This window comes from Eutrema salsugineum, unplaced genomic scaffold, assembly GCF_000478725.1.
Source record: "Eutrema salsugineum unplaced genomic scaffold, Eutsalg1_0 scaffold_3, whole genome shotgun sequence".
NCBI classification, from domain to species: domain Eukaryota; kingdom Viridiplantae; phylum Streptophyta; class Magnoliopsida; order Brassicales; family Brassicaceae; genus Eutrema; species Eutrema salsugineum.
Window position 1 is genome coordinate 8215389 of NW_006256756.1, and position 24498 is coordinate 8239886.

At 37.7% G+C, this 24498-nt stretch overlaps 1 protein-coding gene and 2 non-coding genes across 3 annotated transcripts; all 3 read right to left on the bottom strand.

The window, feature by feature from the left end:
* Nucleotides 1-16487: 16487 nt before the first annotated feature.
* On the bottom strand, nucleotides 16488-16590 carry LOC112085922. The gene has a single exon (XR_002899200.1). It is a non-coding gene; the product is annotated as a U6 spliceosomal RNA (small nuclear RNA).
* A 453-nt stretch (nucleotides 16591-17043) lies between these two features.
* LOC112085859 lies at nucleotides 17044-17236 on the bottom strand. Its single transcript, XR_002899146.1, has one exon. It is a non-coding gene; the product is annotated as a U2 spliceosomal RNA (small nuclear RNA).
* A 353-nt stretch (nucleotides 17237-17589) lies between these two features.
* Nucleotides 17590-20983, bottom strand: LOC18014269 (DEAD-box ATP-dependent RNA helicase 39). Its single transcript, XM_006397086.2, has 9 exons — nucleotides 20384-20983; nucleotides 19909-20004; nucleotides 19406-19594; nucleotides 19177-19317; nucleotides 18933-19073; nucleotides 18690-18832; nucleotides 18460-18589; nucleotides 18303-18351; nucleotides 17590-18180 (listed from the first exon to the last, which is right to left on the bottom strand). The coding sequence occupies exons 1-9, from the start codon at nucleotides 20894-20896 to the stop codon at nucleotides 17681-17683; spliced, it is 1902 nt and encodes a 633-aa protein (XP_006397149.1). The 5' UTR covers nucleotides 20897-20983; the 3' UTR covers nucleotides 17590-17680.
* Nucleotides 20984-24498: the final 3515 nt, after the last annotated feature.

Genomic DNA, 24498 nt, shown 5'->3' on the forward strand with positions numbered 1-24498 from the left:
TCCTAGACGGTGATACACCAAACAAAGCAGATAAAAGAGAGATAACAGAGCTCGTGCAGACATTCTTTTACTGTCAATTCTGAAAAACCTATGTAAGATCAAAACTTCCTTAAACTGCAGTCACACAGAAACTAAAGTGATGAGTTATGTGAAAATTTGATGCTTTATAAAGTGTAATATATCAATTGCAACTAACAGCGCAGGTACAAAGTTATGAGTTACATCTATAAACCAAAATTTTCGTTCGTAATCTCCAGTTTCATCAAAATTAGATGGTACATTGTCCACCAACTCGAGGAACAGAGGCATGCAGAGCGAAAGAACAAGTACAAAAGACAGATTATCGATTCTAATAAACCCTAGCTTAAATCAAAACTTCCAGAAACAAAAGACAGATTATCGATTCTAATAAACAGAGAAATTGGTCAAAAGTAATCTACTTAAGTGCGAAATTAGGAAATTAGAGTGAGGAAGAAAGAAATCAGGATAAGAAATACATGCCTTCGCTCGATTTCAGCTCACTGTTCACTTCAGACGAACGAATTAGGGTCGGCGAAGAATTAGTGGTTACGGCGGCGAAGGATTTGTCAAATTTTGAGGGTCGACAAAGATTTCGTCGGAGATGGTTAGGTTTTAGGGAAATTTCGATAAAAGGGGGAAACTGTCTAAGTGTTTTCGATAAAGGGAAAATTGGCGCATACGTGTTTTTTTTTTGTCTAAGTGTTGGCGGATTATCGAAATTTGGTTCCCGCTTACTATAATTTTATTTCAGCATTGTTTAAGTGCTATTATAAGTTTCAGAACTTACAAATGTATCTTCAATAGCAGTTTTGTAATTCGTGCTATTACGATATGCTATTAATGTGCAATTTTTTTGTAGTGACTTTTAATGGCAATGCAACAAGCTTGGATCAGAAGACATAGGAAAGTTATCTTTGAATGAGATAATATCGAGGTACCAAAGCTTATTACCAGGACAGACCAACATTTTGGACTACATAATCTGGTTCGTGAAATCTGAATTTGGAAAACAAGATTTCAATGTACTGAGTTCTCATGGATACAACGATGGAGTTGGAGTAACCAACCAGCCAATCTTTTATTAAAGGAAGTATTTCCTAATTTTCAGTTTGTATCTCTTTTTTGGTAGTAATAAGATAGCTGTAAAAATCAGATATATATAATATGCTTAAGAGTAATCATTTAGGTGCTCAATGCTCATTATAAAACTCAATCTGCACATTCGCTCTTGGATTTGATCAATCAATTGAAGATTATTATACTGGCAGCATCACAATACATATAAAATCTTCTGCAACTTAACTCTATCCTAATAATATTTTGTAATATTTATGATTTCATATATATATATGGAGGAGTCAGAAGATAAAGAGTACTAGTATGGAAGATTGAGAAGCGAAGGTGTTGAAGTAAATAATGCATCCACAATACTGAGGAACTGCATTAATCTTGCGGACCATGTTCTCATTTCATATATAACAAACATTGTAATCATTTTCAACAATCAATGAAGATATTTTCTTTTTCCAGCTCAACAAACTTTTCTTCTGTTATGGTATCAGAGCTGTGAGATCCCGAAATCTCACACGATTCTTCTTCGTTTTCCCGTTCTTTGACCTCGATTTCTCGGTCATTCCGCCGATTAATCTGCTTTTCCGATCGATTCCACGGTTATTCCGCCGTTCAATCGATTCTCCGACTTGATTTCTGGTTATTCCGCCATTAATCAAGCTTTCAAACGATGGTGGTTAAACACAAGGTGGCTCGTCGCGCAGTCAGAGCATCATTGTCAGCTCGCAAGACTACAAATCGCGAAGATTCTTCACCAGATGCACCACTTTCACCTGTTCGTCGAATCTCTCAAACTGATTCACCAGATAGTATTCATTCTCCATACTACGTTACAAATGGTGATAATCCTGGACTCTCTATCATCTCTGAAGTATTAGATTGTACAAATTATGATGATTGGAAAATAGCGATGACGATAGCTCTCGATGCTAAGAACAAATTAGCGTTCATTGATTGATCTATCTCTCGTCCTCTAGAATCGGATCGTATCTTCAGGATTTGGTCTCGATGTAACTCAATAGTTAAGTCTTGGCTTCTGAATTCAGTTTCAAGCAAATTTACAAGAGCATCTTACGTTTTAACGATGCATCTGAGATATGGATTGACTTGATGACTCGTTTTCACATTACTAATCTTCCAAGATCGTATCAGTTATCACAACAAATTTGGTCTCTGCAGCAAGGATCTTTAGATCTTTCTGCTTACTATACGACTTTGAAGACTCTTTGGAACGAATTGGATGGTGCTGATTATGTGCAGATATGTCATCATTGTGATTGTTGTAAAGCAATGGAAAAGAAAGCATGCTCGGGTAATTAAGTTTCTTGCTGGACTAAAAGACTCATATTCAGTCATTCGAAGTCAAATCATTATGAAGAAACACATCCCAGCATTATCAGAAGTCTACAATCTACTGGATCAGGATCACACTCAAAGATCTATAATTCCAGTTCAGAATGCTTCTGCTTTCGCCATATCTACTCCTATTCCTGCATAACCATCGATTAATGCAGCTGCTAAATCTCAGACAAGACCTATTTGCTCCCATTGTGGTTACACTGGACACATGGTGGATAAATGTTACAGGATACATGGCTATCTTCCAGGATTCAAACACAAAACAAAGGCTGAAAAGGCCTCTTCTGATAAGCCATCTACACAAACTAAGACGAAGCCTGTTGTTGCTCAAGTGAATCTCACAAACAATCCTTCATCTGATGTTGTTGATGACTTTACTCGAACCCTGACCAAGGACCAAATTGAAGGAGGGATCGCATATTTCAACTCTCAGCTTCAGACTTCACAACCTAACTCTGTTGCTTCTACATCTGGAGGGACCATTACTGCTTTACCGGGTATGGCTTTCTCATCCTCTACGATTTGTTTTGTTGGCATTTTGCGAGCCACTCGTGCTATTTTGTCCTCTCAGTCATGGATCATAGACAGTGGTGCAACTCAGCATGTTGCTCATGACAAAAGTTTGTTCCTGAATCTGTCTACTACTATTGATTCCTCTGTTACCCTTCCCACCGGATTAGGAGTGAGAATTGTTGGAACAGGGCAGATACGGTTGAAAGAACAGATCATTTTGAACAATGTCCTCTTTATTCCTGACTTCCAATTAAACCTTATCAGTGTAAGCCAGCTGACTAAGGATTTGGGATATCGAGTTACATTTGATGCAAATTCCTGTATGATACAGGATCATACCAAGGGCTTGATGATTGGTCAAGGTGAACAAGTTTCCAACCTTTACGTCTTGGATGTGGGATCTGTGAAGCTAGCTCATCTCGGACTCCCTCTTTTTCTACAAATGTTATTCTTGATTCTGCTTTGTGGCACAATAGACTAGGACACCCCTCTTTGTCAAAGTCTAATTCTCTATCTCATGTACTTGGAATCAAAGAGAGGAATAAAGATACTTTTCACTGTTCCGTGTGTCCACTTGCAAAACAAAGACATCTCTCTTTCCCTGCAAAGAACAACATTTGTAAGAAATCTTTTGATATGGTTCACATCGATACTTGGGGACCATTTTCAGTTCCAACTACAGAAGGGTATCGATTCTTTCTCACCATTGTTGATGATCACAGTCGTGTCACTTGGGTTTATATGTTGCGAGCAAAGTCTGATGTTCTCAAGATCTTTCCTGAGTTTTTACAGAGGGTCGAGACTCAGTACAACACCAAAGTCAAAGGAGTACGTTCAGATAATGCTCCTGAGTTAAGATTTGAGGAATTATTCAAAGCAAAAGGAATCATTTCATACCATTCTTGCCCTGAAACCCCTGAGCAGAACTCAGTCGTTGAGAGAAAACATCAACATCTCTTGAATGTTGCCAGGGCCCTGATGTTCCAGTCTAAACTTCCCTTGGAATTTTGGGGTGACTGTATACTTACGGCGGTCTTCTTGATTAATCGTCTTCCTAGTCCTCTTCTTGGCGACAAATCTCCTTTTGAAGTATTGACCTCTAAGAAACCTGATTACACTGGTCTGCGTGTCTTTGGATGCTTGGCTTACAGTTCTACGTCCTCAAAGAACCGGCACAAGTTTCAACCACGTGCACGACCTTGTGTCTTCTTGGGTTATCCCTCTGGTTACAAAGGATACATGCTAATGGATCTTGAAACAAGGACCACTCACATATCTCGAAATGTTGTCTTCCATGAGGATATCTTTCCAATGAATGCAGGTGACTCTGATCCCTTACCTGATATCTTTGATATACCTGATATCACTCCGGATGTTTCAAGTAGTTCCTCTCCACCTACTGAATCATCTCGAGCGAGGCAAGTTAAGAAACCTGCACATCTGAACGACTATTACTGCAATTTGGCAACTCTGGGAGTGAAATATCCGTTGTCTGATTACTTGACTTATGATCAGCTCTCAGAACCTTATCGAGCTTTCATTTGTTCAGTCACTAAATACCCGGAACCAAGCTCGTATACTCAGGCTAAGAAATCATCAGATTGGTTAGCAGCCATGAATGAGGAATTACGAGCTTTGGAAGGCACTGCAACTTGGGAGATCGTTTCTCTGCCACCAGATAAACATTCCATTGGCTGTAAATGGGTTTACAAGGTTAAACTCAATGCTGATGGTTCTTTGGAAAGATATAAAGCCAGATTAGTAGCTAAAGGCTACACACAACAAGAGGGAATTGATTTTGTAGATACATTTTCTCCTGTGGCTAAAATGACAACCGTTAAAACATTGTTGGCTATTGCTGCAGCAAAGAAATGGAGTCTACATCAACTTTATATTTCTAATGCCTTCTTAAATGGTGACCTGGAGGAAGAAATCTACATGAAACTACCTCCAGGATATACACCAAAAGAGGGGGAATCTCTACCTGACAATGCTGTTTGCCGTTTGAAAAAGTCACTATACGGTCTTAAACAAGCTTCTCCTCAGTGGTTTCTAAAGTTCAGTACAACTTTATTAAGCTTGGGTTTTCAGAAGTCTCATACAGATCACACATTGTTTGTTCGCAACATCAATGGAAAATACATGGCCGTTTTGGTTTATGTAGATGACATAATCGTGGCTAGTAATGATGATTCTGCAGTGGAGCAATTCAAAACGGCTCTGCAACAGGTCTTCAAGCTTCGTGATCTCGGACCATTAAAGTACTTCCTTGGTCTTGAGATAGCTCGCTCCAACTCTGGTATCTCTCTATGTCAAAGGAAGTATGCCTTGGAGTTATTGGAAGAATCGGGCCTTTTAGCTTGTAAACCAGCTAGTGTGCCTATGGATCCTAATGTCAAGCTAAGACAAAACAGTGATGAACCTGTTATTGATGATCCAGAGAAATACAGGCGTCTAATTGGTAAGCTCATGTACTTAACAATTACCCGACCTGATATTACTTATGCAGTGAATAAGCTGTGTCAGTTTTCCTCTGCACCAAAACAATCCCATCTCCAAGCCGGCTATCGTGTATTACATTACATCAAAGACACGGTTGGTTTTGGTCTCTTCTACTCAGCTGATTCAGATTTGGTTCTTAAAGGATTTGCGGATGCGGATTGGGGTTCTTGTCAAGACACCAGACGTTCTACTTCAGGCTACTGTATGTTTCTTGGACCCTTTCTAATATCTTGGAAGTCTAAGAAACAATCGGTGGTCTCTTTGTCTTCAGCAGAATCCGAATATAGAGCCATGTCTTTTGCAGCAAAGGAGATTGTTTGGCTTGTGAACCTTCTTACTGAGTTACAAGTTCCCCAAAACAAGGCTGTTGCATTCTATTGTGATTCTACAACAGCAATAAACATTGCAAATAATGCTGTCTTTCATGAACGCACCAAACATGTGGAGCTTGATTGTCACTCTGTTAGAGACCGAATCACAGAAGGTTTGATCAAAACAATGCATGTTAAGACTGAATCACAATTGGCTGATGTGTTTACTAAACCATTGTATCCAGGACAATTCAAGGCTCTTATAGGCAAGATGGCTCTTCACTCTATCTTCTCCAACTCAGTGCCATCTTGAGGGAGAATAATAGAGTACAGGATCGGTTTAGTTAAAATCGTTTTCTTTGGTTTGGATGTAAACCGAAGTTAACCATGTTCTCATTTCATATATAACAAACATTGTAATCATTTTCAACAATCAATGAAGATATTTTCCTTTTCCAGCTCCACAAACTTTTCTTCTGTTAGTACCAAAGCTTATTACCAGGACAGACCAACATTTTGGACTACATAATCTGGTTCGTGAAATCTGAATTTGGAAAACAAGATTTCAATGTACTGAGTTCTCATGGGTACAACGATGGAGTTGGAGTAACCAACCAGCCAATCTTTTATTAAAGAAAGTATTTCCTAATTTTCAATTTGTATCTCTTTTTTTTATGTTCCTATGTTTATTGTAACTGCTCACCATGAGGACTATACTCTTTCTTTTTAATGAAGAAGATGAAGTTAAAAATAAATAAAAAACTCAATCTGCACATTCGCTCTTGGATTTGATCAATCAATTGAAGATTATTATACTGGCAGCATCACAATACATATAAAATCTTCTGCAACTTAACTCTATCCTAATAATTTTTTGTAATATTTATGATTTCATATATATATATATATATGGAGGAGTCAGAAGATAAAGAGTACTAGTATGGAAGATTGAGAAGCGAAGGTGTTGAAGTAAATAATGCATCCACAATACTGAGGAACTGCATTAATCTTGCAGACCATGTTCTCATTTCATATATAACAAACATTGTAATCATTTTCAACAATCAATGAAGATATTTTCTTTTTCCAGCTCAACAAACTTTTCTTCTGTTATGGTATCAGAGCTGTGAGATCCCGAAATCTCACACGATTCTTCTTCGTTTTCCCGTTCTTTGACCTCGATTTCTTGGTCATTCTGCCGATTAATCTGCTTTTCCGATCGATTCCACGGTTATTCCGCCGTTCAATCGATTCTCTGACTTGATTTCTGGTTATTCCGCCATTAATCAAGCTTTCAAACGATGGTGGTTAAACACAAGGTGGCTCGTCGCGCAGTCAGAGCATCATTGTCAGCTCGCAAGACTACAAATCGCGAAGATTCTTCACCAGATGCACCACTTTCACCTGTTCGTCGAATCTCTCAAACTGATTCACCAGATAGTATTCATTCTCCATACTACGTTACAAATGGTGATAATCCTGGACTCTCTATCATCTCTGAAGTATTAGATGGTACAAATTATGATGATTGGAAAATAGCGATGACGATAGCTCTCGATACTAAGAACAAATTAGCGTTCATTGATGGATCTATCTCTCGTCCTCTAAAATCGGATCGTATCTTCAGGATTTGGTCTCGATGTAACTCAATGGTTAAGTCTTGGCTTTTGAATTCAGTTTCGAAGCAAATTTACAAGAGCATCTTACGTTTTGCGATGCATCTGAGATATGGATTGACTTGATGACTCGTTTTCACATTACTAATCTTCCAAGATCGTATCAGTTATCACAACAAATTTGGTCTCTGCAGCAAGGATCTTTAGATCTTTCTGCTTACTATACGACTTTGAAGACTCTTTGGAACGACTTGGATGGTGCTGATTGTGTGCAGATATGTCATCATTGTGATTGTTGTAAAGCAATAGAAAAGAAAGCAGATCATGCTCGGATAATTAAGTTTCTTGCTGGACTTAATGACTCATATTCAGTCATTCGAAGTCAAATCATTATGAAGAAACACATCCCAGCCTTATCAGAAGTCTACAATCTACTGGATCAGGATCACATTCAAAGATCTATAATTCCAGATCAGAATGCTTCTGCTTTCGCCATATCTACTCCTATTCCTGCACAACCATCGATTAATGCAGCTGCTAAATCTCAGACAAGGCCTATTTGCTCCCATTGTGGTTACACTGGACACATGGTGGATAAATGTTACAGGATACATGGCTATCCTCCAGGATTCAAACACAAAACAAAGGCTGAAAAGGCCTCTTCTGATAAACCATCTACACAAACTCAGACGAAGCCTGTTGTTGCTCAAGTGAATCTCACAATCAATCCTTCATCTGATGTTGTTGATGACTTTACTCGAACCTTGACCAAGGACCAAATTGAAAGAGTGATCGCATATTTCAACTCTCAGCTTCAGACTTCACAACCTAACTCTGTTGCTTCTACATCTGGAGGGACCATTATTGCTTTATCGGGTATGGCTTTCTCATCCTCTACGATTTGTTTTGTTGGAATTTTGCGAGCCACTCGTGCTGTTTTGTCCTCTCAGTCATGGATTATAGACAGTGGTGCAACTCATCATGTTGCTCATGACAAAAGTTTGTTCCTGAATCTGTCTACTACTATTGATTCCTCTGTTACCCTTCCCACCGGATTAGGAGTGAGAATTGTTGGAACAGGGCAGATACGGTTGACAGAACAGATCATTTTGAACAATGTCCTCTTTATTCCTGACTTCCGATTAAACCTTATCAGTGTAAGCCAGCTGACTAAGGATTTGGGATATCGAGTTAAATTTGATGCAAATTCCTGTATGATACAGGATCATACCAAGGGCTTGATGATTGGTCAAGGTGAACAAGTTTCCAACCTTTACGTCTTGGATGTGGGATCTGTTGAAGCTAGCTCATCTCGGACTCCCTCTTTTTCTACAAATGTTGTTCTTGATTCTGCTTTGTGGCACAATAGACTAGGACACCCCTCTTTGTCAAAGTCTGATTCTCTATCTCATGTACTTGGAATCAAAGAAAGGAATAAAGATACTTTTCACTGTTCCGTGTGTCCACTTGCAAAACAAAGACATCTCTCTTTCCCTGCAAAGAACAACATTTGTAAGAAATCTTTTGATATGGTTCACATCGATACTTGGGGACCATTTTCAGTTCCAACTACAGAAGGGTATCGATTCTTTCTCACCATTGTTGATGATCACAGTCGAGTCACTTGGGTTTATATGTTGCGAGCAAAGTCTGATGTTCTCAAGATCTTTCCTGAGTTTTTACAGAGGGTCGAGACTCAGTACAACACCAAAGTCAAAGGAGTACGTTCAGATAATGCTCCTGAGTTAAGATTTGAGGAATTATTCAAAGCAAAAGGAATCATTTCATACCATTCTTGCCCTGAAACCCCTGAGCAGAACTCAGTCGTTGAGAGAAAACATCAACATCTCTTGAATGTTGCCAGGGCCCTGATGTTCCAGTCTAAACTTCCCTTGGAATTTTGGGGTGACTGTATACTTACGGCGGTCTTCTTGATTAATCGTCTTCCTAGTCCTCTTCTTGGCGACAAATCTCCTTTTGAAGTATTGACCTCTAAGAAACCTGATTACACTGGTCTGCGTGTCTTTGGATGCTTGGCTTACAGTTCTACGTCCTCAAAGAACCGGCACAAGTTTCAACCACGTGCACGACCTTGTGTCTTCTTGGGTTATCCCTCTGGTTACAAAGGATACATGCTAATGGATCTTGAAACAAGGACCACTCACATATCTCGAAATGTTGTCTTCCATGAGGATATCTTTCCAATGAATGCAGGTGACTCTGATCCCTTACCTGATATCTTTGATATACCTGATATCACTCCGGATGTTTCAAGTAGTTCCTCTCCACCTACTGAATCATCTCGAGCGAGGCAAGTTAAGAAACCTGCACATCTGAACGACTATTACTGCAATTTGGCAACTCTGGGAGTGAAATATCCGTTGTCTGATTACTTGACTTATGATCAGCTCTCAGAACCTTATCGAGCTTTCATTTGTTCAGTCACTAAATACCCGGAACCAAGCTCGTATACTCAGGCTAAGAAATCATCAGATTGGTTAGCAGCCATGAATGAGGAATTACGAGCTTTGGAAGGCACTGCAACTTGGGAGATCGTTTCTCTGCCACCAGATAAACATTCCATTGGCTGTAAATGGGTTTACAAGGTTAAACTCAATGCTGATGGTTCTTTGGAAAGATATAAAGCCAGATTAGTAGCTAAAGGCTACACACAACAAGAGGGAATTGATTTTGTAGATACATTTTCTCCTGTGGCTAAAATGACAACCGTTAAAACATTGTTGGCTGTTGCTGCAGCAAAGAAATGGAGTCTACATCAACTTGATATTTCCAATGCCTTCTTAAATGGTGACCTGGAGGAAGAAATCTACATGAAACTACCTCCAGGATATACACCAAAAGAGGGGGAATCTCTACCTGACAATGCTGTTTGCCGTTTGAAAAAGTCACTATACGGTCTTAAACAAGCTTCTCCTCAGTGGTTTCTAAAGTTCAGTACAACTTTATTAAGCTTGGGTTTTCAGAAGTCTCATACAGATCACACATTGTTTGTTCGCAACATCAATGGAAAATACATGGCCGTTTTGGTTTATGTAGATGACATAATCGTGGCTAGTAATGATGATTCTGCAGTGGAGCAATTCAAAACGGCTCTGCAACAGGTCTTCAAGCTTCGTGATCTCGGACCATTAAAGTACTTCCTTGGTCTTGAGATAGCTCGCTCCAACTCTGGTATCTCTCTATGTCAAAGGAAGTATGCCTTGGAGTTATTGGAAGAATCGGGCCTTTTAGCTTGTAAACCAGCTAGTGTGCCTATGGATCCTAATGTCAAGCTAAGACAAAACAGTGATGAACCTGTTATTGATGATCCAGAGAAATACATGCGTCTAATTGGTAAGCTCATGTACTTAACAATTACCCGACCTGATATTACTTATGCAGTGAATAAGCTGTGTCAGTTTTCCTCTGCACCAAAACAATCCCATCTCCAAGCCGGCTATCGTGTATTACATTACATCAAAGGCACGGTTGGTTTTGGTCTCTTCTACTCAGCTGATTCAGATTTGGTTCTTAAAGGATTTGCGGATGCGGATTGGGGTTCTTGTCAAGACACCAGACGTTCTACTTCAGGCTACTGTATGTTTCTTGGACCCTTTCTAATATCTTGGAAGTCTAAGAAACAATCGGTGGTCTCTTTGTCTTCAGCAGAATCCGAATATAGAGCCATGTCTTTTGCAGCAAAGGAGATTGTTTGGCTTGTGAACCTTCTTACTGAGTTACAAGTTCCCCAAAACAAGGCTGTTGCATTCTATTGTGATTCTACAGCAGCAATAAACATTGCAAATAATGCTGTCTTTCATGAACGCACCAAACATGTGGAGCTTGATTGTCACTCTGTTAGAGACCGAATCACAGAAGGTTTGATCAAAACAATGCATGTTAAGACTGAATCACAATTGGCTGATGTGTTTACTAAACCATTGTATCCAGGACAATTCAAGGCTCTTATAGGCAAGATGGCTCTTCACTCTATCTTCTCCAACTCAGTGCCATCTTGAGGGAGAATAATAGAGTACAGGATCGGTTTAGTTAAAATCGTTTTCTTTGGTTTGGATGTAAACCGAAGTTAACCATGTTCTCATTTCATATATAACAAACATTGTAATCATTTTCAACAATCAATGAAGATATTTTCCTTTTCCAGCTCAACAAACTTTTCTTCTGTTAGTACCAAAGCTTATTACCAGGACAGACCAACATTTTGGACTACATAATCTGGTTCGTGAAATCTGAATTTGGAAAACAAGATTTCAATGTACTGAGTTCTCATGGGTACAACGATGGAGTTGGAGTAACCAACCAGCCAATCTTTTATTAAAGAAAGTATTTCCTAATTTTCAATTTGTATCTCTTTTTTTTATGTTCCTATGTTTATTGTAACTGCTCACCATGAGGACTATACTCTTTCTTTTTAATGAAGAAGATGAAGTTAAAAATAAATAAAAAACTCAATCTGCACATTCGCTCTTGGATTTGATCAATCAATTGAAGATTATTATACTGGCAGCATCACAATACATATAAAATCTTCTGCAACTTAACTCTATCCTAATAATTTTTTGTAATATTTATGATTTCATATATATATATATATATGGAGGAGTCAGAAGAGAAGATAAAGAGTACTAGTATGGAAGATTGAGAAGCGAAGGTGTTGAAGTAAATAATGCATCCACAATACTGAGGAACTGCATTAATCTTGCGAACCATATAATATCATCTAATAATTATTCTATTTTGAATAAAGTTATATTATATTTATATCTTCAGATATGCAAAGTAAGGCCTCCTATTACAGAAGAACAATTTATTCAAGAATTTTATCCGCTCCTTGTTGTTTAGAAACCAATTTCTCAAGATTTAATTACCTTCTTACAAGTGTATATTTGAGAATGATGAAAAACTTCAAAATATGGCAGATATTACTATATAAATCATTAAAGTCTTCTATATGTTCCATATGGTCATAGATTTTGTGAAAGTTGTCTTCTTAATATGGAAAACAACAATTAAAAAATTTATAACATTTTTTATAAAATCAGCAGTTATGAACTGAAATGTACAACTAAAAAATAAACAAAAGTATACAAACCATACAATTGTAACATTTCATAAAATTAATGGTTATACACAAAAATATATAATTTTTTAAAATTAAACAAAAAGACACAAGTACCCTTTGATAAATTTGGCAGTTATACATGAAAAATTACAATTAAAAAGAAAATACTAAACGGGAAGACACAACAGTTCATTCTTACTTTTTTTTATTATTTGACAAAATAGACGAAAAGACACAACCATACAATAGTAATCTTTTATAAAATTAGCAGTTATACACAAAAAAATATAATTAAAAATAGTATTAAACAGAAAGACACAATGGTTTATTCGTAGTTTTTCCTATTGTTATTATTAATAAAAAAAATTGTGGTTGAACCCAAATTTTACTATATTGTGAACTTGGATAATGATTGAATCGTATACGAAGCAAAGAGTATCTTGACTTTTATCAAGTCTTGGAACACAAAATCCCTTATACAAAATCCCTTATAGGATAAGACAATCAAATTTTTCTTCTTGTTATAGGCTACGATACAAGAAATACAAGTAGAACTGTTTGTGTTTGTTATATGTTATTTTTTCTGGTTGTTGTTTCCAATTCCTTGCTCCTATCTTCTTCTTTTTTTCTCTCCAAATATGTTTCAATTTTAATAGAATTCCAAGAGGTAAAAAGGAATAGTTGAAATGGTTTAGAATTGCAGTCCTAGAGAATGGGTAAGTCTCCTGCAAAATAGAGAAAACGTGAAGGCCCGTAAAATACGATGGGGGTGTGTTTTCCGAAGGCTCTCTGATACTCAAGTCAGAAAACAGCTCAAAAGACCAGCAAATGCCCAATAAGAGAGCAGAAAGAAGTAAAAAAACTATAGAAGAAAACTGGGCCAAGAGTCCTTGAGAAAGGTAGGATCTACTCGGACCTTTTGATGGAAATGACCTTTTGCAGTGGAAAGAGAAGAAAAGAAGAGTTGTGGGTGAAGAAGTTATATGCTTTAGGAACCACCATGGAGGCGATGTGAAGAGGAGTGACCGGAAAATATGGTCAGAAGAATGTTGAATGCCTGAACTTAAGAACCACAAATATCAAGAGAGATAGCGTGAGATTTAAGATGGCTAAAGATGTGAACCTCTTTCCCGTGGAAAAGAGAAAAGTATTTATAGAGAGTTACCTGACCCAGGTTAGTATACCGGGTCAATCCGCAGATAGTGAATCGGGTGGATCGGCCCATGACCTGACTTGATTGGGCTCGAATGTTGTGATGGCGTCATGCTTCTGACGGTCTCACCAACTTTCCTTGGCGTGTTCTTCCTACTGTGAGACAGTTCCTTGGCGCGTCTCTCTCACCTTCAGTGTACGAGTCAGGTCAGCGGATCTGACACGATATGGGTCTTTGATGAACCTCTGCTTTTCCTCCTGACTCCTGCGAAAGGTCACTGCCACCTGACACATGTAAGAAAGATGCATTAAATGCCAATCTCGTTGGTTTGTAATGGTATGGATGATAAAATCAGACTAAGACATATTCATTTTTTCAAATGGAGGGAAATATGAATAGTGTTCTTCCCTAAAAGGAATACTCATACCTGGCCCAGTTCCCTTGATACTGGGACCGGGCTGTCGAGAATGGATTACTTCTCTCTCCGGCTACCTGTGCGGATCACATTTCTTTATATCCTGACCCTTCTGGATCACCGAGAATGTGGCCACTCAGTTTCCAACTTCCTTGTTTTTAACAGTGTGGTCTGCACTATCAGATACGAGGAGTTCGAGAACAGATGGCATATCGTGCTAGATCTCCTGAATTCGAATGGATTCGAGGTCCGGTGCTATAAGCTTAGACCATATTGAGCCGGAGGTCCAATATGTATCCTTATTTGGCCCAGGGGGCCGTACCTGAAAAAAAACCATGGACGCCACATGCAAGCACGCGATTCGTCCTGACAACTATAATTCCAACAGTTGAAATGTTTTAATAACCATAAACTCAAGAGTTGCAATGATTGGTAAAATAACCATAAACTGAAGAGTTACAATGTTTAGTAAATAACCATTAAATTCAAGAGTTGCAATAGTTGGTAAAATAACCATTATCTCACAAATTGCAATGTTTTGTTAAATAACCATAAAATCAAGAGTTGCAATAGTTCACTAAAATAAATTTAACACTTAAATCTTCAACATTCCTCTCCCATTTAAGAGTAATCATAGATTCACTAAATAAACAACATATATCCCAAATTCATGATGTCTGAGAACCAGGATGTCCTATGAATTGAATCTTTTCAACTCATTTTGGGCACATGAAGATATTACACACAAATTTCCACACTACTCTAAGCACTTACTTTGGGATGATATAAACCAGTGCCTCAATCTTTAAAATGTAGGCTTTCCCCATTGAATTAAGCCTCTAATGTTGTATTTTAAGGGAATTGGATATCCCATCATTCAAGATTTTAAATAGATTTTAATCATATCCGTTTAGCCGACTTGATCACCAAATCTCTAGGTAATACTTTTGTCAAGTGATCCGCTAGATTTTGTTGATACTGAATAAATCCTATAGTAATTATCTCATAAGTGATTAGCTCACGTTTGTGCTATATCTACGATCTAGGTGTCGCGACTTACCATAATCGCTATAAGCCTTAGCCAAAGTAGTCGGACTCGAAAAGACACAACCATAAAATATTAATTTTTCATTAAATTAACAGTTATACATAAAAATGTATAATTTAAAACAATTAAATAAAATTAAAAACACAACCATCTAATATTAATTTTTTTATAAAATTATCAGTTATACATAAAAATATATAATTTAAAAATAATATTAAATGGAAAAACACAATGGTTCATTTGTAGTTTTTCATATTGTTATTATAAATAGATAAAAAGATTTATTTAATCTAGTAAGTGTAGGCATAAAATGTGTTTATGAAACGACACTGTGTGTGATTACCGCTCTTCTTCACCACTTGATTCATCACTCGGTAACTTAAGCATAAAAAAAGTTGTTTGTTTACTGGGATCAGTTTTGCTTGTCTTTTTTTTTTCTTTTTTCCCACCATAAATTTTCAAAGTGTTCTCACAACCAACGTTATTTGTTATATTGACCGAAGACCCTCAAATCTCAGTCACAATTTTGTGAAGGGTTTGGATTTGTAAAACAATTATGACGAAACTCGTAAATTATAGGAGGAAAGGAATCCATTGTAAAAAATATTCATCGTTAAATCAATGGTAATAACAGGGAAAAGACATTTGTCGTTAGATCGATACTAGAATGCCGCTAAATTACAACAAAGTACGAATGAATATGTAGAAAATTTTGACTCATTATTTCGTTGTAATATATCTTTGATAATTCACCGTAAATGGTTGGACTTATTAATAATGACAGAGTACGATGAATGGTGGTTCTATATTGATGGCTCCTGGAAGGATACAGATTTAGTAGCAGATTTAAGATGGTATTACTTTAAAGAAGGAATTATGAAATTTACTATGGAAGAACAAAATGGGTGGCGGAGTCTTTCTTCTTTGCATGAAGAGATGGAAGCCCTTATATATATGGGCTAGAGAATCAAAGGACGTCAGTAGCATTTGTAACAGACTGTTCAGAAGTAGATGGTGTCTATACCCGAAAAATGACTAGTTTTTACTTTACACTTGGAGAAGATTGAGAAGATGAAGAACAAATTCAATTTTTTATCGATATCGTATTCCACACGCAAAAAAATTCAAAAGCAAACAACCTAGCAAGAAATTATGTATGTAAAATTAGTACCACTGGTTTGACTTATCGAACTGTTCTAGATACGTTCTAGATACTTAGACTGTTGAAATAAAAAATGGTTAGACGTTAATTCATCATAAACAATTTGATTACGCAGTAATAGTGAAGGTTATATAGGCATCTAAAAGCATTGTTTGTATCAACTGGTATTTGTTTAATCTTTCAAGATTTATCAAGAAACTAATTAATTTATATTTGTAATTAATGATGTTTAAAAAAAAAATTGGACTATTTCGATTTGTGCATGTCATCCTTGCGTAGGGACAATGCTAATCTTCTCTGTATCGTTCCAATTTTATCAAATCTCCCCGAAGGGACAAACAATGAACCTTGTGTGGAAGTGTACATAAGGTTAGAGTAGTGTAAACACAATCGATGTGGGACATTTTAATTAGAAAACAAACCATTGACTAATTAACTATACCAAAGTATAGAGGATGTCAAAACAAAAAAAGTATAGAGCTTTGTGGCCCTTTTACTTCTTTGTTCTCATGGAGCCACATTGGATGATGAAAGATAGCCTTAGTTTAAATTGAAAATCTTGCAATGACATCACATGATTTAAAAAGAAAAAAAACAGCCAATTTGTGGTGGGGAAGGTGTAGTAAAACACTAAAACTTCTAAGCCACTCTTATAAGTTATAACCATATATCTCAAACGTTTCTCTCCTTCTCTCAATGTTGTGGGACAGTTTTTAGTTAAAAACCAAATATTAGAATTGCGCTCTCAAAAAGCTCTACCAAGTTATCTAAGTTTTTTTATTGGTTATGGTGGGGTGCGCCAAAAGCCTTTCCAAGAGTGCAACGCATAGGCGACACTAGAGAGCCCAGACAGTGAACTGCCATAATGGTCTCTCCAGAAATAAAGTTAATATCATGTGGCAACAATGTCACCACATATCAGATATTAAGCTGATAAGAACAGATACTACACTTGATTTAGCCAAAAGACCGAGAAATGTATGAATTATGTTGTTCTAAACACTTCGTTTTTATAGCGACAACTTTGGTCTCCTCTTATACTCTCCTCTCGATGTGGGACAGTTCTAGAATTCCTTTTCTTTTATGATCTGAAGCAAAACTCGACCTTTAGATGCTCTTTCTTGTCGTATATGTATATAGAAAAAACATTTTTCTAAAGAAATAATCATTCTGCTTATAAAAAATAATATATTATAAACCAACCATTGATGTCATAAACAGACTTCACTGGTTATTTTACAGCAGGTCAAAAGTTTATGAGTTATATCTCTAGGAAAAAGTGAATTTCTTCTATTGGTATGAAATTCGTAGAAGAAAGAACATATTATGGTCTTCTTAAGACGATTCATCTATAACGTTCTAGTAATCATAATCCGAACATAATTCACTTTCACCATTGACTTCATTAAGTTACCAGAATGTTAAATTAAGAGGCTCTTGCCGTAGAAGATCGACCTCTGAAACCAACAACACTTATTTTCTTACCTGTTCTCTCTGAACCCTTCTTGCCCCTCGCAGCAATCGATCTTGATCCAACAGTTTTTAGTATTTTTCTTTTCGGTTTTGTAGATTTTTCTGGAGGAGATGATGATTTTCGGGGTTTTGAAACCGGAGTTGACTTTCTCGCTGAAGTTGAAGTTGACTTTCTCGCTGAAGTTGAAGTTGACTTTCTCAATGGTGTCTTCACACCAGTTGATCTCGCAGGAGGAGGAGATGATGCTCCTCTGTCTCTGGTGTTCCGTTGCTTGCTCACTTCTCTGATCTGCTTAACGCTCCTTCCTTTCTCTTGAGTGATTTGTGTTCTCGCAGCGTCTCTCCTCACATTATCGTTTGTGAGTGATTCCAAGCTCTCGTTGTTTCTCATAGCTTCTTCGATTCTTCCAGCTAACATTTGGTCCTTCCTGCTTATCAGGCTCGTCACTTTTCCTGTAAAAAAGACGCACATCACACGTCAGAGCAAGAACCATTTTTTTTTTTGACCATAAACAGCAGCTACTTTAAGAGAAGGAACTTGAAAACGTCGCAAAATGTAGAGCTAAGGAACAAACCTTTAGCACCCATGCGAGCTGTCCTTCCAGTGCGATGAAGGTAGTCGATCTAAGCAATTCAAGTTTAAGTAAATTCAGGTCTCAAGAAAAGCCGATCAACAAGTTAAGAGAAGAAAAAATAAGGATTTAGGCACAAACATTTGGCCAATATACTTACAGAGTTCTTTGGGAAATCAAACATGATTACGTGATCTACGTCGAGGTCCAGACCCCTCGCAGCCAAATCCGTGCACACTAGTGTGGGACAGTCTCCTTCTTCGTCTTTAAACTTTTTCAAGTTCTCAACCCTGCATAGATGAAATGCGAACCGATTTTTACACCTTAGTTAAGGCAATGCGTTCCTTAAGAAATGACCAATGATTGTAAGCAAAGCTGTTTTAATCCTACCTTTGTTCTGCTGGAACTTCACCGTGATAATTCACAGTGGAGATCTGGTTTTCAGAAAGATAGTGATCAACGGCGCGACTTGAGTTCAAAGTGTTACAGAAGACCATCACCTTGCTCCCTTTGGCTAAGCTAGGTTCAAGAACCTGCATTCTCATCAAAGCATAAGTAATGTATAAGTACCCAAACAAGAACCGTAACATGTCTGATTGCTTTCAAAGATCAGAATCTTAATGATGCATTTACCTGTAGTAGTGCTTCTAGCTTATCTTCACTACCTGATAGCTTGACGAAGTCATGCCGAGCGTTTGCTATCTTTTTATGCAACGTTGATGTTCGCAAATGCTCTATCCCTTGAAACTCCTCATCGACTAACTTCTGAACAGCCTGAAAACTCACAATTTCATTTATTACGTTCAAGATGTAAGGAGCAAAGAGTTTATAAATCGTGCAAGCATTTGAAATTTGAGGCCAATGAACATATGCATACCGTTGTCATAGTAGCAGTGACTAAGACGGTTTGAAATCCTTGGTCATTTGCTTTTAACGCACGCTGTTTCAATGGGGCAAGGAATTTACGAATATCGGGACCAAAGCCACGATCAAACATAGTATCTGCCTCATCTAGCACCTGGGTAAAAAAAGGTTCGCATTGCCCTTTGTTTATAGAATAACAAGAACCATGGAACATAATGTCAAGAACCCAAAATGGAGCATACCAAATATGTGATATCTCCATAGACCATGTTTCCCTCTTCGATATGCTGAAGAATCCTACCAGGTGTTCCAACAACCATGTCTATTGCATTGTTCAAAGAATCCTCCTGTGGTCTTATCCGAGAACCACCACTGATCAATGTACATCTGAACCTCGCGTGGTGGCTTACGGACTTCGCCACACGGTAAACCTAATGCAGACTCCTTAATTAGTTTTCACCATTTCTCTGTCTAAAAGCATTCATGAAATATAAACAAGCTGAAATAAATACTCTAATCAGTGATCACATATTACATCATTCTCCAATTTTATAATTATCCTACAAGAAGGCAACCATGACTTCCACGAAGATAAAATTTCTACACTTTTCCTTTTGCTTCAAAATAGTCGAGCCAATAAAGGAATCCAAAATTACAATAGTTGACAAACTTTTAAGACATGCATTTGTACAGAGCAGTAACTAATCTTGGTAAAAACACAAACAAAAGCACTTGAAGTACCTACCTGTTCAGATAGTTCTCTTGTGGGACAAAGAACAACAGTCCTTGGACGCCTAGGCTTTGTTATTTTACCAAGAGATGCCTCATCTTCTCTCATCAGCTGCAAAACTCAAATCAATACAACTTGAACCTCAATATGGATATGTCCATTGTCGAGTTTCATATATAGTACTCGAAAGAATCAACACAATATTAGATCAGAGAGAGCAATATACTAAGACACAAATCAAATCGAGTGCCTAGATATCAACTTTTGAGGATGAATCAAATGAATATATGTACAAACTGTTACAAGATATATGAATATACACAAGCAAATCAACAGATTTAGACCTTCTGTTTTCGATCAAAACGAAATCATTCAACGAGCTAACAAGCAATTCATGATCCAAACACTGTATAAGCTGCAACACTTTAACTTCAGAGCTCACGAAGCATATCGATAAAAAAACAATGGCGAGACAAAATCAATGAGTCACCTGAACAATAGGAAGCAAATAGGCAAGAGTCTTGCCGGAACCAGTGTGCGAACCCAAGACGACGCTCTTTCGTTCCATAACAGAAGGTATTCCGATACACTGAATCTCAGTAGGAACCTCAATGTTCAACTCTTTCAAAGCTCCCATTACTTCCTCGCTTAGCCCTAGCTCCTCGAAATTCTCAGCCAGCTTATTCTTTCTCCTGCTGTTACTGTTGTTTTCTTCCTCTGCGCCAACAACGCTGCTCGGTCTCTGTTGTGGTTTCGGCGCTGATTCCTTCAAATGACGGAGCCGAAGCCTCTCAAGCAAGATCGTGTGCTTTAATTGGTCTGGATCTGCGATATTAGTTTCCGTAGGAGCAGTCGCGGCGGCGCAAAGAGGACGAAAAGCGTGGTAGAATCTAGAGGAAGGTTTATGGAGGCGGAGAAATGGGACAACGTGAGGGATTCTGGAGAAGGTGAAGAGTGAGGAAGAGAGAGAGAGGGAGAGGATTGTTCTCGAAGCTCCTACCATAGCTTTCGTGCGTGTTGATATATGAGGAAGATGATTGATGTGAGAGGTTTATTCGAAGGTTTATGAGGTCTTCTTCTTCATGGAGGTCATTTGGTACGAGCGAAAGTAGGAAGAAGAAGATAGGTTTTGCAAGTGGAGTGAAATATTGCAACAGATCAAAGCCTTTACGGCCCATATAGGTAGGCTCATTTAGAATCGTTATTAGGCCTTTTTACATTTTTTTCTGCAAATAAATTTATTTTAAATCAAAATTACAAATTTAGTATATAGTTCTATAAATTAATAAAGTTGGGACTCTAATATTTTATTATTTTATAAAAAATTACTTGGATCAAACATTTAATTTAAGACAAACAAATTATTAAATAATCAAATTATTAATATAATGTATATTAATTTATAGAGTTTCTACTGTATTTGATAAAAAAAGAGTTTCTACTGTATAAAGTTTTCGAAAAATAATAATTACAGAAACAGATATATGTGTTTATGAGCATTTCTTACATATTTAGGAATTCTGATATCATAATTCATTTTTTTTTCCTTTTATTTGTACTGTAAAAGTAAAACATTCTCTTCGACGAAACCAATAAAACGAGATTACATGTCATCATTGGATAATGCATTTACTTTTTGCAATTGCATGCCGTCATTGAATTACTAGTAGAAATACTGGGCAGAAAATGAAGGATTGGTATGTTCAACTTCGATCACGCATTTACTTTTTGCAAATGATTCTTTTTTTTTTGTTTGGACATTGCAGAAAAACGATAAATAGATTGAATATCTTTACATATTATTTATGTTAATGAGTTGGGATAGCTTATTAACTTCAATAAACAATCAATTATGTTTGGAAAAAGGTCGTTGAACATACAAAATCTTACTTAGGACATCACCCAAGGTTGGCCAAACCTTTGAGGTCGACAATAAAATAAAGAGTCTCAGGTCCTGTTTGGTTATTTAAAAAAAAAAATTAAACCGAAAAATATCTACCTTGTCTTTCTCCATAATATTTTTTTTTTGAAAAAACCAAGATTCTACAGATAACTGTAGATTTTTTTTCTTCTTCTACCAAATAAAAAATCTAAACTTTAGACCATTTTTATGCACATATAATCATAAAATAATCATAATTATTAAGGGAAAAACTCTTATCTTATTGTTTCCATAAGCAGTGTATATATACATTACATAATTAATGTATCAGAAACCCTAATGGGCCATGAGACATTAACCTGATGGTTAATGGGCCGGTTACTAGAAGTCCATTTGTTTATAACACTCCCCATTGGACAAGGTAGCGTGCCTGTCACAAAACCGGGATCTCTATAATGCGCTGGGGAACGTTGCCTCATTAAAACCTTACCAGGAAAACCCAGTGGGAAAAATCATGGTGAAGGAAAAAGAGTACAACACGCATTACTCCCTCTGGTTTAGGCATCACTGTAGATCTCTAAGTCTACGCATTCCTATCTGATGAATGAGCTTCCGGAGTGTAGAAGTCGGTAATGATTTAGTGAATAGATTGGCTAAATTTTCGCTTGATCGGACTTGCTGAACCTTGACCTGACCATCCTTCTGCAGCTCATGAGTGAAGAAGAATTTGGGCAGAATATGCTTCGTCCGGTCACCTTTGATGTAGCCGTCCTTGAGTTGAGCGATACAAACTGCATTGTCTTCATACATCACCGTAGGCTCCTTATCTTCGTCCATACTACAATCTGATCGGATATGCTGAGTCATGGGCCGCAACCAAACACACTCTCTACTAGCTTCGTGAATGGCCAAGATTTCCGCATGGTTGGATGAGGTAGCGGCAATAGTCTGCTTCATGGATCTCCAAGATATGGCTGTTCCTCCATGCGTGAAAACATAACCGGTTTGAGACCGGGCACAGTGCGGATCTGACAAATATCCTGCATCAGCAAAACCAACTAGACCATCCTTGTTATGGTTATAATAAAATAATCCCAAGTCCTTAGTACCTTGAAGGTATCTAAGGATGTGCTTAATACCGTTCCAGTGCCTTTGAGTTGGACACGAACTAAAGCGAGCTAAGAGGCTCACGGCAAAGCAGATGTATGGTCTAGTGTGACTAGCCAAGTACATTAATGCTCCTATGGCACTGAGGTATGGCATTTCAGGACCGAGGATTTCTTCATCGTCCTTCTTTGGACCGAATGGATCACTATCCAATCCAAGGCTCCTCATAACCATTGGGCTGGTCAATGGGTGGGCCTGGTCCATATTGAATCTCTTGAGTACCTTTTCAGTGTATGCCAATTGATGCACAAGGATTCCGTCATTGACGTACTCAAGTTGTAATCCCAAACAGAATTTAGTTTTGCCTATGTCTTTCATTTCAAACTCTGCTTTTAAGCATTCAACTGTTTGGGCGATTTCACCAGATGTTCCGAGGATGTTCAAGTCATCCACGTATACTGCTATGATTACAAATCCTTTGTTTTGATATTTTCTGATGAAGATGCATGGACTGATCGGATCGTTTTCGTAGCCTTCTCTGATGAGATATTCGCTTAACCGGTTATACCACATACGTCCGCTTTGTTTCAGTCCATATAAGGATTTGTTCAGCCTAATGCAGTGTTTATCACGAGATGCATGCTTATCTTTGAGCTCAATACCATCTGGTAATCTCATATAGATTTCACTGTCCAGTGGTCCATAAAGATATGCGGTTACAACATCCATTAACCGCAAATCTAAGTTTTCTCTTATGGCCAGACTTATGAGGAATCGAAATGTAGTTGCATCCACCACTGGAGAATAAGTCTCCTCATAATCGATTCCGGGTCTCTGTGAGAATCATTGTGCTACAAGGCGTGCCTTGTATCTAACGACTTCGCCGAGTTCGTTTCTTTTACGCACAAAGACCCATTTGTTTCCCACTGGTTTAACATCGAATGGTGTCCTTAAGATCGGACCAAACACATTCCGTTTCTTTAAACTATTCAACTCCACGTTTATGGCTTCTTTCCATTTCAGCCAATCTGATCTACGAGTGCACTCAATTATAGACGTGGGTTCTAGATCCTCTTGCGTGTGCGCAATCTCAAGTGCTACCTTGTATGCAAAAGTTTCATTGATGTCGACATCTTTTCTGTTCCATAGAGAACCGAATATGATATAATTGATTGAGATCTCATTATTATCAATCCCTTCAGAACCTTGAGTTTTGGCGTCCCAAACCTCTTGAGATGGTTCGATAGGGTAAGTATCAGCTGAGGCTGTATCCGTGTTCTCTTGAATCCCGGTTTCAATCATTGCACCTTTCTTTGATTTCCGGGGATTCTTATCTTTGGAACCTGGTGGTCTGCCACGTTTCTTACGTGCGTCAGACTCTGTAGCAACTTGACTTTTCCCTGAGGGGACATCTATTCGTACTGGTGCATTACAAGCTGGTATGTACGATTTGGTAACTTTGTTCGGGTCAGCAAAGGAATCTGGCAATTGATTAGCTAGCTTTTGTAAATGTATAATTCTTTGGACCTCTGAATCACATTCTAGAGTCCGAGGATCTTGCCATTGTGTGGATGTTTGATTCCATGAAAGTTCTTTTACCAGCTTGTCTGTCTCAC

Coding starts and splice junctions, on each gene's coding strand:
- LOC18014269 (XM_006397086.2), bottom strand. CDS start 20,896: ATGGTAGGAGCTTCGAGAACAATCCTCTCCCTCTCTCTCTCTTCCTCA. Junction 19,074..19,176: donor TCACTGCTACTATGACAACG/GTATGCATATGT, acceptor GTGAGTTTTCAG/GCTGTTCAGAAGTTAGTCGA. Junction 18,352..18,459: donor TTGATTTCCCAAAGAACTCT/GTAAGTATATTG, acceptor TGAATTGCTTAG/ATCGACTACCTTCATCGCAC.